The 27,930-nt window shown below is 40.1% G+C and overlaps 2 protein-coding genes across 5 annotated transcripts; both read left to right on the top strand.

The window, feature by feature from the left end:
* The first annotated feature begins 2,045 nt into the window (after nucleotides 1-2,045).
* On the top strand, nucleotides 2,046-17,053 carry PYGO1 (pygopus family PHD finger 1). Of its 2 annotated transcripts, XM_057398022.1 has the most exons (4): nucleotides 2,046-2,210; nucleotides 6,590-6,675; nucleotides 8,435-9,413; nucleotides 16,663-17,053. In XM_057398022.1, exons 1-4 carry the CDS (start codon nucleotides 2,162-2,164, stop codon nucleotides 16,728-16,730), a joined length of 1,182 nt encoding a protein of 393 aa, XP_057254005.1. In that variant the 5' UTR covers nucleotides 2,046-2,161; the 3' UTR covers nucleotides 16,731-17,053. The 2 variants fall into 2 exon arrangements, with proteins under 2 accessions (XP_057254005.1, XP_057253995.1); XM_057398012.1 differs by lacking the exon at nucleotides 16,663-17,053 and having other exon boundaries at nucleotides 2,048-2,210; nucleotides 8,435-10,581.
* Nucleotides 17,054-18,276: 1,223 nt separating this feature from the next.
* On the top strand, nucleotides 18,277-26,336 carry DNAAF4 (dynein axonemal assembly factor 4). Of its 3 annotated transcripts, none has more exons than XM_057397994.1 (9): nucleotides 18,277-18,397; nucleotides 19,638-19,785; nucleotides 20,180-20,313; nucleotides 21,333-21,573; nucleotides 22,334-22,479; nucleotides 23,126-23,235; nucleotides 23,769-23,922; nucleotides 24,798-24,903; nucleotides 26,211-26,336. In XM_057397994.1, exons 1-9 carry the CDS (start codon nucleotides 18,299-18,301, stop codon nucleotides 26,318-26,320), a joined length of 1,248 nt encoding a protein of 415 aa, XP_057253977.1. In that variant the 5' UTR covers nucleotides 18,277-18,298; the 3' UTR covers nucleotides 26,321-26,336. The 3 variants fall into 3 exon arrangements, with proteins under 3 accessions (XP_057253977.1, XP_057253985.1, XP_057253969.1); XM_057398002.1 differs by having other exon boundaries at nucleotides 18,280-18,397; nucleotides 19,666-19,785; XM_057397986.1 differs by lacking the exon at nucleotides 18,277-18,397 and adding an exon at nucleotides 18,920-19,069.
* Nucleotides 26,337-27,930: the final 1,594 nt, after the last annotated feature.

The raw sequence follows: 27,930 nt of genomic DNA, 5'->3' as shown, positions 1-27,930 counted from the left end.
GGTACCCCTAACTTTCTTAATTAATGCCAGCGTCTGAGAGGAAGAAATGTTGGAATGATTTTAAGGACAACCAGTGAGCAGCGAGGCCATCAGGAGGTGAATGGTGTGTGATAATGAGAACTTTCATATACTTTTGGGGAATATTTGAGATGCTGGCATAAGCACCTGAGCAAGTGAACTGACTCCCTTCAGATGCTGTGTCAGCCATTTCCAGTGTACGTTTAGAAGTGTAAAGTCAGTCCAACAGGATTCTCGCAGGCCACTCACTAAAGCCCAGAGTGCACTTTAGAGCTGAATTTGGATGAACAGCAAAACAGAGATAATTTTTTTGCAACTGGAGCACTGGGTTAAATCTGAATTCCCTGCTCCCATCTCCGATGCAGACATTCACCCCTAGGAACCTTTATTGACTCGGTGACATCAATCTGCGCATCCGTAATTACAGTCTACATGCTATTACAAGGCTCATGCAGTCCTGGGAGAATCATCTAGGCCTACAGCGAGCTCCACCGCAGAAAATGCAAATCTCTTCACAGATAAGACACATCTTCCTCCAAATAGAGACGAGCTCACACCCACCTTGTTAATACGAAGTTATACTGCAGCAAGATTACACAAAATTAACCAGCAGATCCCACAAGAGCACTGTCAATCTGCCATACTTGGAGGTACGTGCAATCTGCGACTGCTGTGAAGTAAAAGACTGTGGACAAATAAAAACGATGTCTAGGGAAGGGCAGAAATCAGCATAAAAAACCCTACTTTAGTTAGACTCGCAAAATGTAAATGCCAAACCGCAGCGATATTGATACCGTAACCTTTACGCAAATAACACCCAGAAAAAGTGTTCCAAATACTGGGAAAGTACCAACTATCCGTACAGCAGGATGCTATGTAAAGAAGTACCGCTGCCAGGTATCGTGAAATCAGGTATGTCAGCAAAGCCCATACTTTACGTTTTACATGGGCATTTTTATCCCAGTTACAGGAGAATAAACCCTTATCGGAAAGACGGTAATTTTTAATGCAGCTGATAAACAGCTCTGGTCAGGGAGGAGGCCCCGGGTGTGACACCTCTGGCATGCGGCCGCTTCAGGCCGTGGGGCTCTGTGGCAGAACGTGTTTCCACAGAACTGCACCAGCGGCAGCGGCTCCCGCACTCCTGTGTGCCCAGGGCTCAGCAGGGCTCCCCGCGCTGAGGGCCCGGCGGTTGTGTCCCCTTTGCAGTCCCCTCGGGCCAGAGACCGGGCCGCAGGCACGCAGGGCCCCCGCCCGCAGAGGGCGCTGCCGCCGGCACGGACCTACCGGAGAGCGACCCGCGGGGCGTCCGCGCTTCACGGAGGCACCGGAGCCGCCGCCTGAGGCGAGAGGAGCGCGCCAAGCACGTGCTGCGGGCGAGGAGCGCAGCGCGGGCCGAGGTGTGAGGGGCGGTCACCGAGCGGCGCGTGCCGCCCGCAGCCCGCGCTCCCGCCCTCCCGCGCACTAACGGCTCCGCGCGGCCGCCCCGAGCCCGGCGCGTCCCGGCGGCCGGGAGGAGCCCGCCCCGGCCCCGCGTCTTTGTTCCGAGCGGCGGCGCGGGCCGGGGGCGCGGCCGGGGCTGTCGGCTCCCCCCTCCTCCGCCCCTCGAGAAGGGCCGCGCCCCGCCGCGCTCATGGCGGGAGTGCGGGGAGCCCCGCCGCGGTGGGAGCCGCCTCCGGTGCCCCTGAGGGCCAGGGAGCCGGATGGCAACGGCGGCCGGGGTACGGCGAGGTGAGCGGCGCTGGTAGCCGGCAGGGGCGCTGTGCGGGGCCGCGGGGCCTGGCAGCCCCGGCAGCGGGCGCCGAGCGAGGCGGGCGCCCGCAGCCCGCGGGGACCCTGCCCGGCCCGGCTCGGCGCTCCGCGGGCTCCCGCGCAGCTCCCGGGCAGCGGCTCTCCGCTCGGCGGGGCCCGCCTCGCCCGGCCCTGGCCGCGGGCCGCCGCGGAGCCCTCCCGCGCCCAAACTTTGCAAAGTCTGCTCGCTCCGCTGCTGGGGCGGCAGCGGCGGCTACGACAGCAGCGGGCGGGGGCGGCGGCGGGGGAGGCGGGGGAGGAGGGGGCGGGCCGCGGGCCGGCGGCGGCGGCAGCAGCAGCATCAAAGAGCCTCGATTCCTGCTGCCCTGGGAGCCATGCGCTGCGGTCTGTAATGTCAGCGGAACAGGAGAAGGACCCCATCGCGCTGAAGAGATCCCGAGGTACGGGGGGACCCGGGCCGGGCATGGGGGGCGGCCGCTGCTGGGGCCTAACTCCCGTGAGGGGAGCCGGCAGGCGCCGCGGGATGCGGGCATCGGCTGGACCGGACCGGACCGCCGCTGCCCAACGAGCTCCCGGGCCGGGCCGGGCCGGGCCGCCCGCGCCCCCGCCGCGGTGCCTCCCTGCAGCTGGCGGCGGGGCCGGGCGGCGCGGCAGCCGCGCTAAGTTTGCACGGTGGGGCCCGGCCGGGCGCCGCGGGCTCCCGCAGCCTCCGGGCCTTGAAATGCCAAACTCGGGCTCGCCCTGCGCGCAGCTGGGATCGCGCGGGGACGCGTGCGGTGCGTGGTCATGTCCCGTGTTTTCTTGGATGTGCTGCCCATTAGTATGCAGCGTGCATACTGCTGGTGCAAGGGAATACGTCGGCAGTGCCACATGTCCGAGTTAGTGTTGATGCAGAGCCCATAAATTACACTTGAGTGTTTGCTCTTCTGCCCCTGGTCTTGCTCTTGTGCTTGATTCTCGCTGAGGTTTTTGTTTTTCGGGAAATGAAAGATCTGTCGAAATATTGCTCTTTATCAATAGCACTGTTGTATGGCTCCAGTGAGGTTTGAAGTACGCGTTTCTTTGAAATGTATGAGGAGAAGGGTAGAAATACGGTATCTCTTCCGACTTGGTTGTGCAGCTGACTTTAATGGCAGTAGCACCTCAGTCTATGTAGCGGTAGTTGTGTCCTCATAGTCCTTAGAAGCAGAAATGCATTTCCGAATGAATTCATGAAAGACAGTGGGGTGACTGAGTTGGGTGAAAATCATAGCAAACCGATAAGATCTGCAATTTATTGCTTCTCTTTGCCTCGCCTCCAGTTTTGCCCCTGGAATTCTATTGTTCTTGATGTTTTAAGCTTTTTTTAATGGTTGGGTAAGTGGAGAAAGGTGTGGATTCAGCTAGGCACGTTGTCATTGATTTACATTCTGCTTCTCTGAAACTGTTCTAGTAACAGCTGGATTGCAGCCTTGAGAGCGAGAGAATGAAAATATGCAGCAGTGTTACAAAGGAGACTGGGATTTCTTAGAGTCCTTCACTCTCAAGCCCTGATTCTGCAAATATTTAAGCACATGCAGTTTCACATGCCTGAGTTACCCACCGAGTTCCATGTGATTACCACTTAATATCAAAACTGTTTACAGTATCAGGACCACAGAATAGGCTCAGCCAAATCTGGTCAGAATTAGACTCTTCTTAGTTTTCAGTCTCTAATGAAAAGTTTATTCAGCCATTTATGTTTCTTGGGAAAACATTCTTACAGAGATAAAGCACTGTTTGAGAAGACTTTGGCATCCTTCCTGTAAAAACCTAGACAGAGATTTGTCAGAATGAAAAAACTCCATAGTGTATTTGCAGCATGTTAAGTATGTCATAAATTGCATGTAAAGTCACAATCTCTTAATATGTAAACAAGACTACAGTTGCAGTTCTCATAAATAATGCTGAAAATCTCTTGTGTATGGATGAAATAAAAAAGAAGCTGGGACTTCTACTTTTCTAAATGTAAGTGAACAAAATACATTTCCCCTGTTATTTAATAAGGGAATAGTTCTCTGATGTGTATTTCTATCTCTAAATCCATTGCAGATATAATGCCCTAGTCAAAAGAATTGTGTTTTTTTTTCCTGGAAAAATAGTGTCAAACAATGAATATTTTTTTTTTTTAGTGCAATGTTCCTGAATTCTCAGTACACCTTTTAGTGCAGGTCTGTGTGGTAGGTACCAAAAGTGACTTTCTGGAAAGTTTATCTTGGCTGCAGGAAAATTACCCTTATTCACTCATTTTTGGAGGTATGCTAGGACTAACATTCTGTTTCCTTTCATGTATAAATTAAAGCATTATAAAATCCACAGGGAAAATACAGATTTGTGGGGCTAAATTAAATCATTGGCCTCACACAGCGAGAACTGAGAATATAAAAAAGCTTTGTGCCTTTCCAGATGTAGGACTCTGTTCTGCAAACATAGGCTCGAGACTGGCTTCACCCATGGAAGTAATTCATGGAGAAATTGTGGAACTTGTCACTGGAATTCTAATATTCATAGGCTTGTGCTTTTGAAGAATGATATCCCAGAGAGAGAATTTATACGTCATTTTATAAAGTTTTAACTTATGCTACTGTAGGGCAGCACTTGCATATGATCCTCAGTACTGTGCTTGACCACAAATTTACTAATACCTGCACTGCTAGTTGTTAAATTTATTAAAAGAAATCTGGATATTTGTAATGCTTTGCTACCAGTGGTTAATGTTATGTGTTATGAGTGCAGGACCACAAGGAACAGGAGTGCATTTTATGCAGTTGTGAGGAATGGTGTTCAGAGCGAAGTCTCCCAGTGAATTTATGATAAACCTGTAGGAATGCTGGAGAAGAAGCTAATGGAAAGGGCAGGGTCAGTTTTGAGTAAATATCAAGAATATTATTTTATAAAATTAAAGTATAAGGGAGATTTATCATCCTTTATGTAAAACTTTATGCTGTGATTAGTTAGTATCTGCAGTTAATGCAGTGGCAGTGCTTCACAAGCACACTAGGTATACACAGGATCTTGTATTCTAAATCAAGGCAAAAAGGACTCTCTTTTTAAAAGAAGTAATCCCTAGTTACTCTGATTGTAGGTTACAACAGCATAATTTTATTTTGAGAAGTTTATTGTGACTTCATGCCCTAGTCTTTGAAATTCAAACTTAAGTTTTGATAGGTGTGGATCTCAGATGCTCACAGATTTGAACAGTGACAGCCAAAGCCAGAAGGAACTTAATTAAAGCAAAGGCAGAACTGGATTCTTACAGGGAATAGGACTGGTAAATTCCATGAAATTTCAAAAGAGGAGATGGGGAGGAAGGACGTGCTAGGAGTGAAATTTGTCAGCCCTCCCTTTGATCAGGGGTATTTGAAATAACTGTTGATATTTCAGTCTGTATACAGTAGGTCTACTTCTCTGAGAGAAGAGATTTTGCATTACTTTACTGAACAGTAAAAGTTGGTTTAGGTGTCTGCAGGGAATACCTCTTTAACATAGAGCAGTGCAATCTCATACGTTATGCTTCTTTCTATAATATTATTGATAATTCACAGTTATCCTCAGGTAACAGTACTTTGGTAATAGAGACAAACTGTGTGTTCAGCTGTATGCTTGCATCTTGGTTAAAGTTTGCCTTGTATTCTGAATATGAATTTTAAATGAGTAACAGCACATTTTTTGGGTTGGATTGCCCGCTTCTTACTGTTCTATAGTTACTATATATATATTAACCATATATATGTGTGTGTGTATATATATATACTTTGTTTTTAAAAGAGCAAATAAACTAATATCTTAATGGGCCTGGGTAAAATTAAATTAACTTACAGTTTCTTAATGTAATGGTGTTAGTATCTTAACATTTGTTGCTCTCGTATCCCCCCAGAGTGATTTTTGTGTTTCAGCTCAGGGATGTTTCGCATTTACATGAAGACAGGCCAACTGGGATAGTAAGGAATGTGTTAGGACTTTTTTTTTTTTCTTGTCTAGAAAGTTAACCAGAGTTTTAAAACTGAAAACCACAATTTATACAACTTTGAGAGCTGGTTCCGCTGTTAACGAAGGTGAGGAAGAATCCCAGGTGAAGTACAGATTTGGATTGCTCAGTCAAGCCTGATTCAGTGATCAATAAAATAAACATTCTTTATTTCTTTTTGTGCCAGAGCAGCCATGCTCAATTATTCTATGAAGTTTCTGCAGAGAAGGACAGGTTCACTTAGAGCCCCTCTCAGTGTTGGCAGGTATCGTTTTGTCTGATCGAATCTTGCATTTAGTGGAATTTAGATCTTATCAACTGCAGATCTGTTGAATCAACAGGACAGGTTTTCAGTGGGATTCAGTCATGGATCTACTTTTTGCCTTTCCTTTCACAACGTATTGTAATATATTGTTGTGTATTGGTACAGTGAGTTTGATAAATTCTATGTCTATATAAGGTGAATAGGAGGTGAATCTTACGCATGGTTTTAAGCAGTTCTGTTGACAGTTTTATGCATTACGTAAACAAGAAATACTTCTAACTGGTGCAGTGGAAATGCTAGAAACCAAGGGACAGATAAACATAAAATAAATGGAAATGTTTATTTCAACTCTGAGCATGAATTGGACATTAAAGTGGTACTAGAGTAAGATAGCGGTATACAAGGTATGCTTTTACCTCCAGATATTTGCTTCTTGCAATGTTAGCCACCAGAACTAGTGCAAGTTCAGTACTTGTAACAGATATCTGTTGCTATTACAAACAGAGGCAAACTTGAAACACAGTCTGTAAGAAAACTAATGCAGTACTGCACCGATTGAAATTTTGTAGGTGGTGACAGTGGATTGGATGGGTTAGGAGGACCGGGAGTACAACTTGGAAGCCCTGATAAGAAAAAGCGCAAAGCAAATACACAGGTAAATTCCCTTTGGTTCTTTTGATTTTGTAATAAATAGTGCACCCACATGTTGTTTGTGGTATCTCACATTGTCCAGAATATCAGTCTGTTCTCACAAATAGCAGTTACATACAGAATATTTCAGTTGTATTGTGAAGTTAGAATCTTCAGAATACTAGTTATTCTCACTGAAGTTATTTTAATCTCTGTAGGTTGCCGAAGACCTATAAAGAGACGAGCACAGTGAGACTGCAATAGCTTGTATTTTACCATATGGATTTGATTCTGAGACAGGCTTTCTTTCAATGACTTCGTAGCCATTGGTTGAAATCTGTACAGCATGGGTAGTTGCCATGAGACTACTTTTCTTCTTTCTTTTGTTCTTACATGTGTAGGTCTGTGGGCTAATGAATCAGTATGGTTTCTTAATGCTTTGCCCAAACTCTTGGCATATTCCCCAAGTGATTTTCAAGCAAAAGCTGTGAGGCAGGTTCAGCTTCTTTCTAGTGAATCCCTGCAATCTGGCAATTCTATACAGTTTCCGTTTCCAGAAAAGGAAGCCTGAGTACAAAACATCTAAAGCAACTGGATATCTGTAGTGTAGAATTTTTCTTTGTGTGCTCATTCAGCTTTGAGTGATGAGAATATCTATTAATTCGGTACTGCCCAGTGAGAGTGATTTTATTTATTTAGCTTTCTGTTAGGACTATCCAGATTCCATTGAGATGTGGATCTGGTTTCTTAGTTTTAATTATTTCTAAAGTAGTCATAATGAAAGTTGCTCTGAGAAACATTCAGTCCATTTAAGGGTTTCAGACCTCTTTCTTGGAGCTTTCTTTGCATTGTGGAAAGGTGATAACTGCACTGGGAATGCTGATTAGTTTCGTCTCTTCTTATCAGGTTCAAAATCTGCAGCACAGCAGATTTATTTATTTTTTTATTATTATTAACTTTTTTGTGGGGTGGGGGGATGGAGGGGGAAAGTTTAATCTTAGTTTATTGGTATTTGGAGGAAATTCTGTGAGCACAGTGTGAGAGTGAACCAGGTAGATGTTCCCCTCAGGCTAGTCTAGTATGGAATTCAATTGTATGGCCACTCTGATAACATTTAAACAGCCTCTGGGCTCCATTAAACATTTAATTATGCTCTGTAACCAGAAATCCTTCTATCTTATACCTATTGACTGTGCTTTGCAGGCTGCCCCCAATCACTGAATGCTAGTACGAGGTACCTCTGTTTGGTATACAGAAAATTCCTATATGCAAACTCCTATATTCTATGTACTTTTTTTAGGGTTATAGTAACATTAGGTTTGTATATCCTCATAGAAATGGGGTTTCTTAAGAGACATATATTCAGTAAAATGAACCCAAAATGCAGCTAAAGTAAATGCTTCAAATCTGCTCTTGCAACCTTTGGAAATATTTGGGCATGTGTTTAAGTGACACATGGCTTTCTGTATTGTTGCTTTTCTTATGTAAAACATTAAGAAATAGAAGTTGCATATCAAGTAGTATTTTCAGAAGCGTGGTTGTGTAACTGCACAATTTTTAAACCACTGAGATTACTATAAATCACCATATTATCCAGAGCCCAAACTCCTCTCTTGCCTCTGTGCTGAAATTTCATACAGCCTGGCAAGGTATGGTGGGTAAGCTTTATGCAACAGCTGAACAGTTCTTTCAGCACTAGCACTAATCCACGACCTTCTGTGGTTGGCCTGTCTTGAAGGGAAATACTAAAACTAATTTAAATGTTCTATTTAAAATATTTTTAGGGATCATCATTTCCTCCTCCATCTGAATATGCTCCACCGCCGAATCCAAGCTCTGACCACCTTATAGCTGCAAATCCTTTTGATGACAACTATAATACTGTGTCTTATAAACCACTTCCTTCAGGAAATCCATATTTTAGTAATCCTGGTTATCCTGGCTTTGGAGGCTATAACACTTTCAGAATGCCACCTCACATGCTGCCCAGAGTGTCCTCACCATATGGTGGTTCTTACTCCCTCAGAAACCAGCCAAATCCCCTTCCTCAAAACCCAGTGGGAATGGGTTTTAGTCGGCCCCACTCTTTCAGCTTTGGTCCACACGATAACCCAGGTTTTGGGAATCAACCACCTTATAGTAGTGGTCAGATAAATCAAAATGTCAGTATGCCTGGTCAGCATTTCAGACCAAATCCTGGTGAGAACTTTGGCCATTCTGGTCAGATACCTCACCCTGACGTGCCGTCTAACTTTGGTCCTGGAAACAATCCAAATTTCCCAAATCCTCAGCTAGAGTCAAACCATTCTTTTGTTCCTCCACCAAACACTTACAACCAGACAAAATCATCAGCACAAAAGCAAGACTTTAGTCAAGGTGCAAGCAAAGCATCCAACCAGAACACTACTGCTCATCAGCATCATCACAGGCCAGAGGACATTGTGAGTCAAGGTAACAGCGACCTAAAAAATGTTACTCGAAACAATGTGGTAAACCAGGATAATAGCCATTCTAATAGTGCTGATAACACTAATGCTGGTCACTCAAATGGGACGCAGAGTAAGTCCCGCCAGCCTCGAGGTGCTGCTGAAGCATGCAACTCTGAAAAGAGCAGCAAAACACCCCTTCATCCCAGTCGTCATGGTCACTCATCCTCTGAACCTGTCTATCCATGTGGAATTTGTACACATGAAGTCAATGATGACCAGGATGCCATCCTGTGTGAAGCCTCTTGTCAAAAATGGTTTCATCGGATCTGTACAGGTATGACTGAGTCAGCTTATGGCCTTCTTACAGCAGAAGCATCAGCAGTATGGGGTTGTGATACTTGCATGGCTGACAAAGATGTCCAGTTAATGCGTACAAGAGAGACTGCAGGGCCACCTGCACTGAACACGGATGGCTAACAGCGTGAATTGGCGGTAGTGGTTGAAATACTTGCTGTGAAGATTTGGTTACAAATTGGGTACTTCACTTTCTGCAGACAATCAGTTGTATTTAATTGCTGTCATCTTACCTGTTTTCATTTATAAACTTCCATCTCTGCTTTAGTACTCTTAGTTTTCTGCGCGCAAATGTTTTACAGGATGGATTTTTTGTTTTGTTTCTGATTAAACTGTAAAGTATAACTGACAACTGATCATACGTAGGATGTGCATTGACAGTTTTATTGAAAGCAAAAGTGCTTGCATGAAGAGCCCCTAATTTGCTAGTGTTAATATGTTAACTAACACTGGCATTTAGTGCTCGGTTTTAATGGTACTATATTTGCAAGTACTCATTACATTTTTTTGGGGGGGAGTGAATGTCCATTACGGATGTTCTCGCTATCCTTCTTTGAATATAGTGGAGATGACGTGGAGGAATGTGCAGTATTAACAGTTTTTTGTTTGGGATAAATACAGAGATTTTCACATCTGCTTTTTCCTATTTTTGAAGTAATATAGTATTCAAAAACTGATGACTTCATGCTTAGTAACATAAGGAAACCCACTAACTCTCAAATACAAAGGTATTTGTATTTCCTTGAAAAGTCAATTGTTTCTCTGACTTCTCAGCAAATGCTTGCTGAAGACTCTTGCTAGGTCTTGTAGTATTTGGAAATAGTTACAAAATATGATGAGTACTTTGGAGAAAGAACCTGTCAAGTTTATGAAGTCCAGTGCTTTAAATCTAGAGAATACCAAAACTAGGGTGTCATATGTAATCTTAATTAATTTCTCTTAAGCACATACATTAGGATACAGTCTCTGCATCTGTCACGGTTGTGCAATCATGCATTTCTGTCATCCTTTCTTGTTGATGGTTCTACTCTCTGCCTCAGTGCTGCCTGAGAACTGTGAATGAACTAGCACAGGAAAAGCCCAACTCACCTTTAAGGACTTTCAGCTAGTGCCTGCTCAGTTGTCCTGAGCTTACACAGTCCACTTGACATAAATGGAGTGTGCTCAGCACGGGTTCTGCATTAAAAGGTAATGTGGCCAGCAAAGTAAAACAGAATTCCTGCCACTGCCTCGGCCAGCCTTGCAGTGAGGTGGTGAGGAAAAATAAAGCTTTTGCATTAGGTGAGTTTACCTTGTGTCAGGAGCAGGTAATCAGAGGTTTAGCTTCTTTGCTAAACTTTATATTCTACTGACAAGTATGAATGGCACTAGAGCTTCATGTGTGATACTAACACTAACAATTATATTTTAATATGGGTAATTTAATCTTATTCTTGATCTCAAAACCCTTTTTTTTTTTTTTTTTTTCCCCATGTGGGGAAGCATCTAGCCTTGAAGATTTCAGCTTCAGCGGTGTGATACAGCTGCATATGCAACTGAAAATCAATGTTTCTGTAGAGATAAGTGGTATTTTAACTTAATAAAAGGTGGCACTGTAATAACAGACTCTGCTTGTAATACCCCTGTGCTGGAAACTTTAATTTTTTAAACAGTCAGCAGTTAAATCATATGTCAGGCACTACAGGTATTAGTCATGTTCTTTACTGTGATAAATTGTTCAGGTTTGTGGTGATGAGTGATGTAGGAGCCTCTGTAGAATAGTCATCTGTACAAAGAGGTAGGTTTTATGGTAAGCTATGCTAATGAGTGAAAAGTGAGTCCTGTTTGGTAGTTCACCATTGCATTTGATTTTTAAATGGGCTCTACTGTCATAGTTTCCTAGAAGATACCGTGCAGATCCATGTAACTGGCATTGTTTTACTTTAAAAGTGAAAAGTTTTATATACTCTTTTACCAGAGAAGTGCAGATTTCCCTCCTTTTTTGTCTTGCCTCTCATTAGGAAAAAGGCAATAATGTCTAAAGTGTAAACAACAGAATTCATACCTTGAGGATTTCCTGTATAGAGATATAAAGAAAGCGTAAGACAGACCCAGGGTTCCTGCTTTCATCACCATTTGCTTTATTTAGTACAGAGACTGAATTTTGTTGTTAGAGGTGGGATGTTTAAAAACAAACAACAAAAAACCAACAAGCATCTGCAAGCAACAATCTAACCTCTGTTAGGTTTATTCTTCAGTAGCTTTCCTAAGCTAACAGACTGACTGACTGTTAGAATTTACTTTTTGTACCTACAGTAGATACTAAACCAAACCTAGTTTAGATAGATTTGTTCCTCTGGGACTCAATTTAATCTTTGCAAAAAATTGCACTCTGAAAAGAGTGGAGCTGGTTTAGACCTACAGCAAGGTAAATGAAATAAAAACATTGCACTCAGTGAAAATTTAACACAAGCTCCAATGATGCTGTTGTTACCCAAGCGTGCTGTTTGCAATACCTTCCCCTCTCCCATACCCCATTCCCGTCGTGGGAAGGTGTTTGGAGCATTTGTTCTCAGAAGTCCAATTAATGTTGAAACATTTTTTGAGCAGACATTGTATTTAAAATAATCATGTATTTTGTAATCTCTTCCTGAACCCTACACGAAGTTAGGCAAGTGTTTTCTGTGGTAGGTAGCAAGACATTGGAATTTAAATGTAATGTTCTGACAAACTTAAAATCAACTGGAATATCATCTTAAAAGGCCTTAAATTGTGTATTTGTGAAACTTACTCTAACAGTTTATTTCAGTTTTTCTGAACTGGTACTATGTTGGGTTTGTAACCCAGTAAATTTTCTGTGTTTGTTAACCTGTAAATACAAGGCATTAGCGAATGCCAATTACACAAAATAAAAACAAATGAAAAACAAACCCAAACTTGTTACTACACTGATGACAGAGATATGACTGATCAGGATCTCTGAAAGTCATCCAGCCAATATGCTTGCCCTGCTCATGTGTGCTTGGCATACCTGGACTCTGTCTAGAGAGAGGATTATACTTTGTTTCTCTCTGCATGTATTTACTAGTAGTAGTTCAAGTATGCACAGGAAAAACAACAATCATGTTTTGTTAGTAAGGTACTAGGAAAATGTCAGCTGGTTAGAATTAGAAATTAGTTATAGAAGGGTGGGTGGGAGGGAGGGTGGATTAGAATAGGTGAGGTTTTTTGTAATACTCTACATGAAACAATTTGTATTGAGCTATCATGTGCTTCTTTCATTACTGGTGATTTAGACTGTACTGGTGCTGCACACCAAAAATATTGCAACGATTTTGTAAATCTTACAAACCTTAAAATTTGTATGGGAAATGCCTGTGTCCTTTTGAACAGCTCCTTGTCATGGCAAGAAACGAGCCCATACTGCCCAAAATGTTCTCCCCTCCCTCAGGCTGAAATGATCAGATACAAACTGTCCTCAATACTTAGGGTTTCTTTTTTTGCCAGAGAACAATTTTAAATGAGAAAATACATAATTTGCTCTTTAAAATACTTGTTTTATTGTTGCCAGGGTAAGTGACAGTAGTGTGTATAGGCTACAGGGTAGATGTCAAAAATCCTGTTTCTGGCTGTTTTACCAGTCCCTTCTACAGCTTGAGCCAAGCAGGTTGGTTGGTTGTACCTCAACTTCTGCCTTCAGAAGATTGGACTAATGCTTACTTGCCAAGGTTGTTTAGGGGCCTAGTTTTGTTTGAGACCTTCAGAGGAAAGAGACTAAAGTAATGAAGTTACTATTTAAAACAAAAACATAATTTTGGGGGCTGCTTATAGAAACACATTGTGACCTTGAAGTTTTTCATCTAAGAACCAGTTTTGTAATCACATTGTTCAGGCTTAACTTCTAGCATGTGAGAACTAACAGTCAGTGGAACTGCATGCGCGCATCAAGAACGTTTCAAAGTGTTTGCAGTTTGGGGCCTATATTTGCAAGTGAAATGCTTTGTATGGTTTGAGATTTTTACAAAATCAGTGGTATTCAAATGTAGCACCTTTTAAACATTTGTCTTTATTCCAACCTAATACAATAACACATCCGCATTAAATAGATCCCTTTCATTTTATAAATAAGCATTGCCTGGCAGTAAAAGTATTGGTGTAACATTTTCAAATAAGGAAGTCATGCTTTTTATCATGTTGTATGTGACTTAAATGACTGTTTCATATTAAAACTAATCTTTCCTTATGTACTGCTTAAATATACCTGTTTTAGGATATCAGTTCAGTACTTTTTATACAATCTTGAATGTGTTCCACATTGGTGACATGTATTTTTGCAACGACTTTTTTGTTTCAATTTTAAATTAGAGCATGTCTGAAGTAATACATGCATTAGTGCTGTGGTGTGTGGCAAAGTTAATGTATGTAATTCAAATTGGAAAAAAGTTTCCAGACTTTGTCCAACATTAACCCTGTGGCCAGGGATTAAATTACTATGTAATACAAATTATTTCATATCATGATGTGTTTTAAGCTACTCTATGAAGTATGTGAAACATTATTGTTTATGGATTGGTAGCTGGTGTGGTATCTTGCATAGAATGAGGTATGATAGATGGTAGCAATTCATGATAATAAAACTGACTACCTTTCAGAACACGCAGCACTTATGTGCATTGTCATCTTGTCGCCACAACTGTTACAATGAGTTTTGTATTATTATCCTCTGACAAATGGGTGAACATCTGGTCGTACGCTCATGGGTGTGAAAATTCTATTCTAACACGCTTTACTTGGTTTACAAAATATGCCATTTTTTATCTATTGGATGTGATTAGATGTATGCAGGAGGATGTAGAACTGGATGTATTTTAAAGTTATTCTGCAATTACTGAGTTTTGTCTGAAGCTTTCTATATTAGAATAGACTTCCTTAAAATTGGAAAATTAAGTGTACTTAGCAGAACTCTTGAGGCAATATAACTATCCTATACTACATCTTGAGTTATGCACATTCACTTCTTTGTATGGAACTCCTGATTTCTTGTGGGCTTAAATTTTACATGGAAATAAAGGATCCCATTAGCGCCCTAGTGTTGTGTGTCATCAGTTCTGAGGTGATGAATTCTAAATGGTGTTCAGCCCCTTAGAGGTGCTGCCTGTGGCTTAAAAGTATTCAATATTGCCCTTAGCTTCCAGGTTCAGAAATGGCTTACCCCAGCATCACAGGAAATACCTATTTTTGTATTGTTTGCCATACATGATTAATTTTCCTTCTCCTGTTCAAACAAACTGTCTGAACCCCACCTTTTTACTAAAAGGTCTGTGCACTGTAATTCAGGAATTGCTGTATTTGAGACAGCTTGGGATTGGAGTCATGAGAGATGTGTCTATTCCTAGGCACTCATCTTCTGAACTTCCATATAGTTTAAGGAGGGCAAGCTTTTCATAGATTCTTTTATGTTGTTGTTGTTCCTTTCTTGATAGGTTTGTTGTTTTGTTGTGTTTTTTTTTTTTTTCTGAAATGTGAAATAATACAGAGTTGTTGAGGGATTTTTACTTAAAAGACAGTTTCTCCTCCAGGCTTTTATATATGGCTTTCAGAGCAGATGCTGTGTTCTTTAGGGCCTTTTGACTTGGAATTGTTTGTCCATATTCTCCTTTCAGTGTTAAAGATAAGTTGAAAAAGGCAAGTTACCAATCTACTGCCATTCAAACAATGCAAAGTATAAGCTGATTAAGACTGTTGACATTTAATTTTTTTTTTTTTGGCTAATAATGATGTGATACCTTTTAGAAGAATATGTATCAGAATCTGATTCAAGCGTTCTTGGATAATGTATATGGTACATTTTGTCCAACACAGTATGTAACTTTGTTGCTTTCTGTTGTCTGTTTTCGGTTTCTTTTAAAATAAAAGTAATTTTTGTGGGGAAGTTGCCTGTTGATTTTTATGAAGGTGATGCAGGCTCTTAGTACCACAGTTTAGTGGTGGATTTGGCAGTCCTAGGGTAAATGTTGGACTTGATGATCTTAAAGGTCTTTTCCATGTATTAACTCATAATATTTTGCCTGTGAGAATGCATTTGGATTAGGCATAATCCTGCAGGGCACAGTATGAGGTTGTATTGCTCAGAAAAGACAGCTCCTGCCTCTCTTGGAGAGGTTTGCTGTTCTGTAAAGTCATTAATCTGAAGTAACTTCAAGGGAGATTAGAATAGGTCTTGCACCGCAAGCCCCATTTCTTTCTTACAGGATGGCAGGGAAGGCTTCGGCACAATTTGGCTGAATATACCATTTTAAGAGCTTTCTGCACTTGGGATGAAATTATACAAAGACTTATTTATTTTAATTGTAAAAATTATTATTATGGTATTTCTGTTTGTTGGAATGACAGAACTAACTCATACCAAATCAGCAACTGATACAGGTGGTACGCCGCACATGCAAAACGGTTCATTTGAAAAATAGCATCTGATAAAATAATCCTGTTCCTCTTAAAAAAATATGGAGGGATGAGGGAAATGAGAATTTAGAAAGGATGGGAAGGGGTAAAGATTATTAAATTAAGAAAATTTAAACTATTTAAAGGATTTTTCCCCTCATACATTAAAGCTTCTGAAGTCATTAGAAGTGTAATAACCCCTGGAAGAGGTCTATGTCTGTATTGGCAACTGGAAGGTCAGAGTATTAGTAATATTACTAAGATTTGACTGGAGTATACATTTCCATCCTTTGTAGAACAGGACATGGGAATTTAATAAAAAAGCTTTCCAGAGGAAAAAAAAAGTCTTTTTTCACAACAGTTTCTGGCACCTTTGACTCATAACTTAGTGCAAACAGAAGAAATCCTGCATGGACCTTCCTCTTGGTTTACTTGGCAGAAATATCATAGTGAGAGATCACTTACTTGTCCAAGTAAGCTAGCAATGTGGAGTGCGTATGACATAGGTGGTGCTTCTGTGGATAGCATCACCATGAGACTTTTAGGGTAGATCCACAACCTTGCTCAGTCCCTTTTATGTTCTTTAGCAGCAAAATCTGCCACTTTGACTTGGAAATGTGTCAGTGACATTTAGTGTCTTCCGTGGGGGAAATGCATGGCTTTGCACTGGTGACCTAGTTTTTAAGTAAACAGACTTTTTTGTTAATGTATTGGACCTATTTTGTGTAACTTGAGAACAGCAAATACAGGTAATCATATCTATGTCTTGGCTTGTAAAGTGTGTGTACATAGTATGGTCTTTTTGGCAGGAATAAATAATAAGCTGCTACATTTCAGTATATTCTCTGTGGCTAAACTAAAAATGACTCCTGGATGACCAAGGCAGAAGACCAGCACTCAAGAAGTCCAAGACTTACTGCCCATGCATGGACTCTCCAAAACTGAAGAATGCATCCTGGATGACTACAGCTGCATTCTAGAGTGGTAGGAGATTTTGAGTTACTATTGCATTATAACCATTCTGGCCAATGCTGCTATTAGAACACCCTGATCTAAAACAAAACACTTATCCCCTCCAATCCCCAACTCTTCCATTACTTCATGCAGGAAGTAGGCAAATAGGATTTTGATGACTGTGTGCAGCTGTGGCCTCTCTGGTTTCAATTTAGTAGAACTGGGAAAGCTTTGAAGGTCAGCAAGAAGACAAAGCTATGTAGAAGAAATGTAAGGCAAGGGGCCTTCTAAGAAAACATCTCTTTGAGTGAAGAAAGGTCTGTAAGAAACCTGAATGTCACTGAAGGGATGTTGAAAACTTGCTTGTTTCATCCCTTTCTGCATTTGCCTGAAATTTGTCTTGCAATACAAACAACTGATATTAAATGAAGGTAGCACGAGGCAGGTTTAAAACAAACAGGAGGAGGTTTGTTCTCACAGCAAGATTCTTCCATCAGCTTTTATTTTTTTTCTCTTGCAGCTTCTTAGGCTGATAGCAGTCTGTTTATGGAGACGCCCTGGTTTAGGTCTGGGTTCAGAAATGTAAGTGCCAGAAGTCTCATCTGCAGCTGACAGCAAGGCTCCTTTTTCCACAGTGCATGTCCTAACGTAAGTCTGAAAAGATGTAACCTGCAAGGTTTAAAATGTCACATGTGACAAAAATACCTTCAGTTAAATCTCTTCCCTCTTACACTTTTGAATGGTCTTTGAATGAGGAATTTAATTCAGTTCTCAGATACCAGTCTATACAAGCATTCACCCACATTATACTGATGTGGGTGAGGGTGGAGAACAACCCAGAAATAGTATCAATTATGATGGATTTCTTGCTCTGAAAAAGTTTTAAACCTCTGCGATATTTTATTTATATATATATATATATATATATATATATATATACACACACACACGACTTAACCACCACCATTTGAACATTGCTTTGGAATATAGATAGTAGAACATAAAAATTAAATCTTCAGTGATACACATCAAAAAGCTAGTGTGTGCAATGTTAAACTTGGCTATTCTTGGTCATATTTTGAAAGAAAAGGGGAAAACTTGACTTTTTGATTCTGGATGTTTTTTTTTCCCCAAATAGTTGTACGTAATTTATACTTCTGAGGAACTTAAACCATACCTGAATGTTTATCCGAGCATGTTTGGCTTGCCTTTCAACCCATATTCCCCAGACGAAGTTGCTTTCCATGTACTAGACTTTATTTTGGCAGATACAGTGTTACTGATTGTTTGAGAGGGGGTTGAGCAACAACGCGCAAATTATCTCCTGAGTGTTCGGCAAAGAGAGCAAAATAGACAGTATTGGGAGGCAATAGCATGAAGCTGTCGAGTACTTTAGAGGACATCTGGGAGTTTCAGTGTATTGCTAAATCAGTCCTCATCTTTTAATAGTTTTAACCAGGAATTCTCAAGCTAGTGACAGTTTGTCTCTTTATGGAAGCGCATTTGGATCATAAGAGCTGCATTCCTTCCTACTCCGCTGAGGTGCGAGTGATGAAAACCAGAACAGCGCCTTCCGTGCGCGGTGTCCGGGTAGGTCACGGGCCGGTGCCTGCAGTGGGGTCTCTCTCAGCCAATCTCGCCATGTTTCAGGGGTCCCAACCACCGTGCGCTGACTGAGCTTCCTGCTGCCCCGTCCAGTCCCGGGAACGGTGTTTGCTGTTTTGAACCGTGCTCGGGACTCGCAGGGAAGAGCCTTGTTGCCGCGGGTGTACCCGCCCTCGTTGCCCGTCACGGACGCCCTGCTGCGCGCCTGGGGTGGGGTGCGGAGCCTGGGCTGCCGCCGTTATCAGCCTGGCTGGCAGCGGCGGGCGCTCCCCGGCGGGGCTGCTCGTGTACACCCGGGCTCCCGCGGCACCGCAGGAGGGGAATGGAACCGTGGGGCCCCGGGGACCCCGCCAGAACCGCGGTGCCTCAACAGGGACCCGGCCAGGAGCTACTCCGGGCTCCGCCACCTCCACTGTTGGCTCGGCCGGCGCCTTCCGGGGCAGCGCTGAGGGACCCGGAAGTGCTCGTGGCGAGCATCGGTAGCTCTGTCTCCCGTAGTAACGGCGGCGGGGTGCCCGTAGCAACAGGGCCGCCATGCCGGTGTGGCTGCGGGAGTACAGCTGGCGGCAGACCGGCTCCGCCGTGTACCTCTCGCTGCCCTTGCGCGGCGTTCGGGTCACCCCCGCCAACATCTTCTGCACTGACCAGTACCTGAAGGTGGGGCGGCCTCGCTCCTTTCACGGGCCTTCTGTCGTGAAGTGTTGCTGCTTGAGATGTGTTACGGCCCATGGGCCTGTGCCTTGGTGTTACTTCATAGCGCTGTTAAAAAGAACACGCTTAACGCATCACGGCAGCGCTGTCAAATTTATAATCTTTTATAATTGTTAATCTATAATTTATTTTTTTTTTTTGCTGCAGACTGTTAAATATCTATCCTACAAATAGAATGGCTTTATCACTGATTGTGCCTCTCTGTACTAATGCTTTTGCTACTCAGTAGGCACCAGCTGCCTTTTCTCTCATAAATGGCCTGAGTTATACACATCTGCTTAAATTATGAATAATTGTAAATTTAAAATCATCTGTTGCAGAAGAACCATTTTTTTCAGTCTCTCTTACCTGATCTAATAAAATATATCACTGCCATACTGGACACTAAGCAAAGCAGTTCCGCCAATAGGATGTTTTTCTTGAGGTTTATTGTATGCTCATACTCAGTATTTTGAATATGTGAGATTTAATTAAAAATTGTAAATATCAGTACAAATTAATTATACTTTTATAGGTAAGCATCCCTCCCTTTTTATTTGAAGCCATTTTATACGCTCCTATTGATGAAACAAACAGCACAGCAAAGATTGGAAATGGAATCATTTTCTTCACTTTGTATAAAAAAGAAGAGGCCATGTGGGATTCCCTGACTATAGAAAATGGTAAGTTCTCTACTGTGAACAGTAGATTGTGTGTAAGAAACCGAAACTGTGCCAAGACTTTTTACACCATAATAAGCAATGTGAACTTCTGCTGCTAGATATCTGCTAAGTTAAACCTTGTTGTTCATTGTTAAAAACAGAAGGTATACGGAAACATAAAAAGAATATCCTCTGGGTCTAGTGTGCACAAAACAAAACAGTGCTTCTTGTAAAGCTTACATATTATGTGTACGTGACTCTTAGTTTTTCATTTTTAGAGATAGTGCTTTATGGAATTTGAACCAGGTTGCATTTTCCCAGACAAAGCAGCGAAAGGAATTCTGGGTTTATGAACACGATGCAGAACATTAGAACTTCAGGCCTAAATTATTGAAATAGTTTTTGTTTTTTTAAGATAACAAGGAGAAACTGCAGTATCTAAGAGAGAATGCTGTTCTAAAAGCCCATGAAAAGGCAAAAGAGGAAACAGAAGCAAAAAAAGTTGCAAAACAGGAACACAAAAAGTATGCTTTGGAGGCCACAATGAAGGTAAGCTTAGAAGGGAATCTGTGAGATACATCCATATAACTATTACCAAGTGATCTGGCGGCTGCTTGGTTAATCATACCTTAAAAAGATGAGAAGCACTCATTTTTATTACAGTGGTGGTGAACCTTGTTATTTCTTTGTACTTAAAACATAGGCATTAGCAAATATGAAAACGATACAGAAAAAATACTTAGGAGTTGTAGTTTTCCATTAGTAATACTAATGAAAACTTTTGGTGAGGAGATCAGACTTCTGTCAATCGAAGGAGACTGCAGTCATGCGGCAAAACTGTACTCTCTTGCGGCCTTTGCATAAACACAAGTGTTAAATCATTTAGTACTGTCAAAAATACTACTTATTTCTTTTAAATCTTACTTATTTATTGTTACATTTTATACCAGACTTGCTGTTTATTGCCTTTTGTGTTATGTATCTTTAGCGTTTTGTGTTTATGTGCATTTTAAGATACAGTCTTCACAATTTCAATGTACATAAAACGCCTGATCACGTCAGTTGTGTTTAAAAGGGTCTTTTTAAAGTATACAATGAAATTTTAACATTGCATATCCAACTTGGACCAAAATGAACTGCAATTAGGGACTTTCGTAGTAGCAATGTTGTACCTATTCTACCTATGTAATAATTTCAGATAGGAGAAAAAAGAAATAGTGTATTAAAATCAAACCATATATTTTATGTTTTGCATATTCCTGAGAGGTGCCTTGGAATATGGCTAGGATTTTCCCTGTTTACAAGTAAAACTTGTTTCTGAATGTTTCTGTGTCATACCTTCGTATTGGTAGTAACAGTTAAGAGATACAACTTCTAAAAACTAATCAGAGGTTTTTACTCTCCCAGTCACTTAGAGTGTCTTCCATAACTCTGCTTGTACAATCACATCAATGATGACACTGTGCTTAGGGTATGGATACTGCGAAAATAATGGTAACTTCTGCTTGGTCATCTTCTTATTAGCAGATGTTACATATCTCAGGTTCTCAGGTTTATCATTCAAACAGCTAGAAGAAGCAGAAAGAAAAAGAATTGAAGAGCTGAAAGAAAAGGAGAGACAGAAGGTCACAAAGGAGTTGGAGTTATGGAAAAAACAGCAAGAAGATGCTGAGAAACAAAAGAGGGTACAAAAAGGAGGGAAACTACATCAAGAAGCAGAGCAACTAAAGGAGAGGAAAAAGGAAAAGATGGACAAAACTAGGATTCTTAATGAAGGAACTTCTGAAACCAGACTCAAACCTACTAAAGGTTGTCATACTGAAGTGTATTTTATCGTTCTTTACAGTGTGGGTATAACTATATTCCTAGCTGTTTCTAATTCATCATTTATCTTTGTCTCCACCATACTGATCTAATTCTCTTAGTTTGCAGTTATTATGGTGTCTTCATTTTCAGGTAATTTATTGAGCTAAAGCATGTGAGTTCTTAGCTCTTGTTTAAGCCCTTGGAAATACAAGGGCAGGTTTTTTTCCAAGCTTTAGAAAAGCAAACCAGAAAGCCTTTCTTACAGTGTAATACAGGCTTTTGGAGGGTGTAATTCATGTTACCAAAAGTAACCTAACTGCAGATTTTCAAAGAAACATGCAATCTCCTTTCACTCTCTCTATCCCACAACTTGGCCCCACAGAGACCCATTTCAGGGAACTAAAACAACAGAAAGTATTTAATTTTTAGTTGTTTTGTTTGTTTTGGTAAGGTTAGTTTTAGCTCTTGCAGTTGCCCTGTCAGAGACTTATGCAAGTGACAGAGATAGTGGTGTAAGAGGAATTCGAGTTCGTTTGTGACAAACAACGCAGCCAGTAAATAGATGGCATTACACAGCAAGAACATACTTTTTTTTTTTTAACCTTCCTTTCAAAAGAGCAAGTCTAAACCTTTCTCAAGCTAATAGAAGTTTTGTTCTAATGCTCAGAATTTCTGAATTACGTGTACTTCAGACTTCGGAAGAAAACGAGAGAAACCTCTTTTGCTCCAATTTTCATTTCCAGTACTCCAATTCTTTTCACAGGTCGTGGTTCCTATAGTATGTTTTCAGAAAACTTAAAGGAGGAACAATTACCAGCTCCTCGATCTGCTGCTACAATTAAAATCAACTTTACATCACGAGTTTTCCCTACAGCTCTGCGAGAATCTCGTGTTGCAGAAGAGGAGGAGGTAAGGATTTCTCTCTGGTTTAGTACAATGCTTCTACTGTCTTCCAAGGTGAATTATTTACCATGTGTTCAGCAGGTTGACGAAGATGGTACCAGTGCCAATATTCTTATCTTCCAAGGAAGACTGTCTTTTTTAAATTAAGATTTAAAGAAACACTTTTGTATAAAAAGTGTTTTCACTAAGCATGTGATTGTGCAGATTAATAAATAGCATGTTCCCTTTTCTGGGAGGGCAAAAAAACCCAACACAGCAGTGTTAATTTAATTCCTTGAAATACAGCATTTGAAATGTCTCTCTATATACTTATATTTAATATTCTTCAAGTTCTGTCTTCTTAAAAAGAAGTTCACTGTTAGCTCTTTTGTGCTCTATTGAGTGAACACAAAGAGTCATTTTGGAGTTTCAAAACAAACAAGCAACAAAAATGTATTAGTGATTCAGTAATGTTGCTTCTTACATGGTAATAAAATATTTGGGGAAAATTGGAAGTTTTTTCATGTCTGACATTATAAAAGATTTCTCCCTGTCCAAATTATGTGGCCAATAGAATTCTTTTGATAGGACTGAGTTAAGAGATGAAAGCAAAATTCTTTTTTGGATTTGGATTTTGCTTCAGAAGTACTACTTGCACATTGTATATTTACAGTGGCTACATAAGCAAGCAGAAGCTCGAAGAACAATAAGTGCTGATTTGTCTGAGCTGGAAGATTTAGAAGAAGAGGAGAAGAATCCAGATTGGTTAAAGGACAAAGGAAAGTAAGCTAGATTTGAAGATATATTTAAATGAGTTACATAGTCTGTTACTTAGTTTTGATATTTTCTATTTATCCTAGACACAGGTGGTGAATGTCTGCACAGTAGAGAATTTATTAACAGCTTATGGGGTTTGAATCTGATAAAGTCATGAGACGAAATTGCTACAGCTCATGATAGACAAAATCATTGTGAACACACGGTGCATATTTTTGGTTTGATGTGCAAAGTCTGATAATCAGATACATGGCTTTCAGGATTAGTCCTGCCTCTACCTAGATGTGTCCGCCTCTTACTGGTCTTGCTGTTCTTCCATTGCCTCTGAGAAACGACTATTTGTGTATCTCTATGCTATAGTCAGCATCACATTTGAATTGCAGCTATGGTCTCAGAAAAGGCTATAAATGGCCATTTCCAAGGGAAAAGTGGTTAAAACCTCAAATATTTGAAAATGAATTTTAAGAATAAGTGGGTATTTATTTTGTGATTTATCGCCTTGTTTAAAGTGTATGTTTCACTTTTTGTTTTATACTTAGCAAAATGTTTGCAACGGGAAACTATCTTGCAGCTGTAAATGCCTATAACCTTGCAGTGAGGCTAAATAATAAGCTTCCCCTGTTGTACCTGAATCGTGCTGCCTGCCACCTTAAACTGAGAAATCTACATAAAGCTATTGAAGATTCCTCTAAGGTAAAAATACGCAGGTTCTCACACTGTCATCTTATACGTGGTTGTGATTTATTACCGTAATGGTTGTGTTTCAACCCCCCAAACCATGCTTCCAAACACTTGGGAAGAATGGCCTATGTTGACTCAATACATGTTTCTTTACAAGTAAAATATTTTAGGAATATATACACTTGAAAAAAAAAAAGGCAACTTTGAGCAGAAAAAAAAAGAAAATATAGAGAGATATCACTTGTGTTATGTTGTGGTGTTCTTCATTTTGTGGGAAGAAAATAAAAAAGGTGGTGGAGATGAGGAGGATAACTTAAAAAAAACCCAAACCAACCAGCCATTTTTAAAGAAGGGCTGCATTATCTTGATATTTTAGCAGCCATTATTTGGGTAATGAGAAAGGAGTGATCTTAAATGGCGCCTGAATAGTTTGGAGACAGTTTTCCTATAATTATTTTTTTTTAGGTTATTGTTGTCTTTTTAACTAATTTTGAACTTCTTGAGGCTTGTAACTTGGGGTTTTTCCTAGGAAATACTACTACTACAAAAAAAAGGCAGCTTTTCTAGGGCTGCCTTTTTTTCTTCTGGATATATAATATCATGTATGAAAATAGAATACATTATTTGTCTGTAATAAACGTTTAAGACAGTATTTGTCAGTTTTTAGCCACGGAAATGAAACTGTAGCAAACTGCTGGGTAACAGATACAAATCTTAATGACTAGATTCACAAGCCATGTAGTTAAATCTGAATAGTTATTTTCTATTTGAATAGTTATTATGTTACTGTATAATCATAGCAATTGAGAGGGGTGTGTGTAAATGAGAAAAAAACAAACTGAGGCAAAATCTCCCTCTAAATATTTTGTGTGTTTTCATTTGTAAAGGCACTAGAACTGTTGACACCACCTGTTCCTGATAATGAGAATGCTCGAGTAAAAGCATATGTGAGACGTGGAACAGCGTTTTGTCAGCTGGAATTATATACTGAAGGTAAGACCTCAATTTTGTGTAAATGTGCATGTGAATTTATAGTGACACATAAGTAATTAGCTCAGTGAGACTGCTCACACCTTTATTTTTTTTGGGAGAGTCGTTAAAGGAGGCCTGTACAAAGTAGGTCTCTTCATTATGAACCTTTATACAACATTCCTTATTTTTTTAATTTATATCAAAATATTTACTGGCTAATTGTAATTCCACTTGAAAAATCTTAACAGTTTTGAGAAAATTGATTGTACTCCTAATTTGAGGAGTACAAACTAGTTTTTGCATTGAGGAGTTTAGGGAGTTATGTATCCTCTGTTTGGTCTCTTGGTTCAGTCTTTCTGTGCATGATGGCCAACTATTGACCATAGCAGCTTGGCGGCCGTAGAAGGTATTAGTGAAGAATGAATGAGAGGTTGGAGATGAGATATTTGCACTGGGAGGCAGTGGAATGTAGGAGGCAAACTGATATGAAACTAGGTTGCACTAATTTTGCTATTCATGAAGCCACGTTTTATTGGTTTTGAGATTTTATTTACAGTATTTCCAACTATAGAACAAAGTAATCTAAATTAACCTGAAATATTTCTAAAATATTTGCTTGAGAAGTGCTTAGTAACATACCTTGGTAAAAATACGCATGGAATCCATACTGGTCAGCAAAATGTTTCATCAAGTATGTGTAATTTGTGTGAAAATACCTGAATTAAGTGTCCCTATTGAGCTCTCTAAGAGTATCAGTTTAATTTTGTAAGGCAAAAAGTTACAAAAATTGGAAGTTGTTAGAAAGTAGAAGGTGAAGAATATTCCAAATGTCAGGAGTGAAATACTAACCTTTTCCCACTGATTACTTTTTTCACCCTATGAATCACTTCTTCATTCCCTTACAGCTTCATTTGCACTTGGAAACCTTTATTTTACTTCCTGTACTTAAGGTTTGCTTTACCCCCGCTCAAGCTCTAGTATTCACAGTTCACGTCTTTTGTTTCTTGTTTTCATGCGCTTTCCATTTGTCGTTCATTGTTTTCTCTCTTCTGCAGAAGACTTTTGAACACTCCCCTCATGCACATGTGTATATGTATATATGGGAATGAAGAGGCTCTGTTTTCATGTTTCAGTACCTGAAAATGTTTACATAGTAGAGTGTTTCCACTAAAATGTTCTGCAAAAGAATATAAATAAAATACAAATTTATTTACTGACAAAAGTTAAACCTAGTGTCATTTCTGCTTGTGACTGGAGAGCACTTATTTCTGGTTAGTTGCTAAAGAGGATGCTCGTGTCATTGATTGACATTAACGTATCTGTATTAGGTCTCCAGGATTATGAAGCAGCTCTGAAGATTGATCCTAAAAATATAACTATAGAAAAAGATGCTGAGAAGATTAGACACCTGATTCAAGGAACAACACCAGATTCTTAATTTCAAAAACAAAAATCTTCTTGACAGAGGTATCTTTTAAGGGCATCAGAAAGAATCTTAGTTCTCTTAATATGTTGTTAGCTAGACATTTTTCTGTTTCATCCAGAACACCTACAGAATTGGTAAAAGATTGGATATATGAATTACTATTTTTTGAAAGTATAGTATTATAACAAATACAATTATATATATTCTATATAATTTTGATACAAAGTTGTCAGTTTTGCTTTCTGTGAAATACTGGTGGGTTGAATATTAAAACGTGCTTTTGGTACTTGATTTAAAGTTACTTATAACTAAATGAAATATTTGTCTGTAAATATCTACTGAATCTAGACAGTGAGTTTTGAAACAACTTCAGTAGCTCTGTATAGTCAACACCTGTTAACTTATCTTTCTCTTCTCCACCAAAGCTGAAACAGTTGTGTGTTTTATGGTTGTGGTTATGTGCTTTCCTCTTATTGTTCATGGTGTTTGGCACATCTGAAACTAAGACAGTGAATTTAGATATTCTGGAATCTAATTTGGCAAACCTCTACCTAAGACAGTGAATTTAGATATCCTGGAATCTAATTTGGCAAATCTCTACCTAAGACAGTGAGTTTAGATATTCTGGAATCTAATTTGGCAAACCTCTACCTGTAAGCATAGAGGTAGATTTTATGTAGTGCAGAACGTTCTTTTTAGCATTAAGCATTAATATACATTGAATATTTTCAGACTACTTGGAAAAATTTATTTGGACTGACCAGACAAGGTAAGTGGAACAATTATAAACCTGTGGCATTCTATTGTAGTGTAGCAGTAAATTGATCCTGTGATAAATGCTCCTATCAATGACTATGACTGACATCTTCCATCCTACTATGGTTAGTAAACTTATGGTGTAGCTGTAAAGAATATTCTAAATAAAACCATTGTTATTTGCATGAGAATGTATATTTTTCTTGAGCTATTATTTTAATTTGTATTCTGTTGACACTGGCCCATATCTCAGGAATACTGGTGTGATTAAAGGTTCTCAAAAATGGGACCATCCTGGTGAGGTTACACGTGCTATAAAATGACATGAAGTGTGACACTGTGCTTTAAAGTCCTGCACTTGTTTTGGACAGTGGAAGAATGTAATATAGAATTGTACTGTGTGTGTGTGTATGTGTATATATGTATGTTAGCATTTTTATTACTGTGATAGCCTGAAGCCCTGGGCTTGAGTGGTTCTGTTTTGTTAGGCATTCTATCCAAATTGTGACCATTTCAGCTACGCTCCTCCAGTAGCTGTTCTAGCAGACTTGTGAATTTTCCACATCAGTCTGTTTCCTGATGATCATGTGTGGCTGTTTTTTGTCCTTAGGAGAAAATATTTGTTATGCAGATATATGTTATTCTGTGCAGACTTTATGCTCTTGGATCAGGGAGGATTTGGCAGGCACTGCTTCCAGTTGCTTTACTTAGAGCCTTGAGAGGAGTGCTGAGGTGAGTCTGAAATGTCTGGGGTAGGTTCTGTTCCTTCTTTTCTGCAGGTATCTAATGCATTGCAATGGAAGGGGGTGAAAATTCTTTGTTTATAGTAGTTGGAAGGAGGGCAGTGCGGGAGCCTTAGTTGCCTC

Source organism: Pezoporus wallicus, unplaced genomic scaffold (assembly GCF_028554395.1).
Source record: "Pezoporus wallicus isolate ANWC-B61680 ecotype Strahan unplaced genomic scaffold, APGP_CSIRO_Pwel_v1 contig_3952, whole genome shotgun sequence".
NCBI classification, from domain to species: Eukaryota; Metazoa; Chordata; class Aves; order Psittaciformes; family Psittacidae; genus Pezoporus; species Pezoporus wallicus.
The sequence above is the reverse complement of the archived record's forward strand: the minus strand, read 5'-3'. Positions and strand labels throughout refer to the sequence as shown.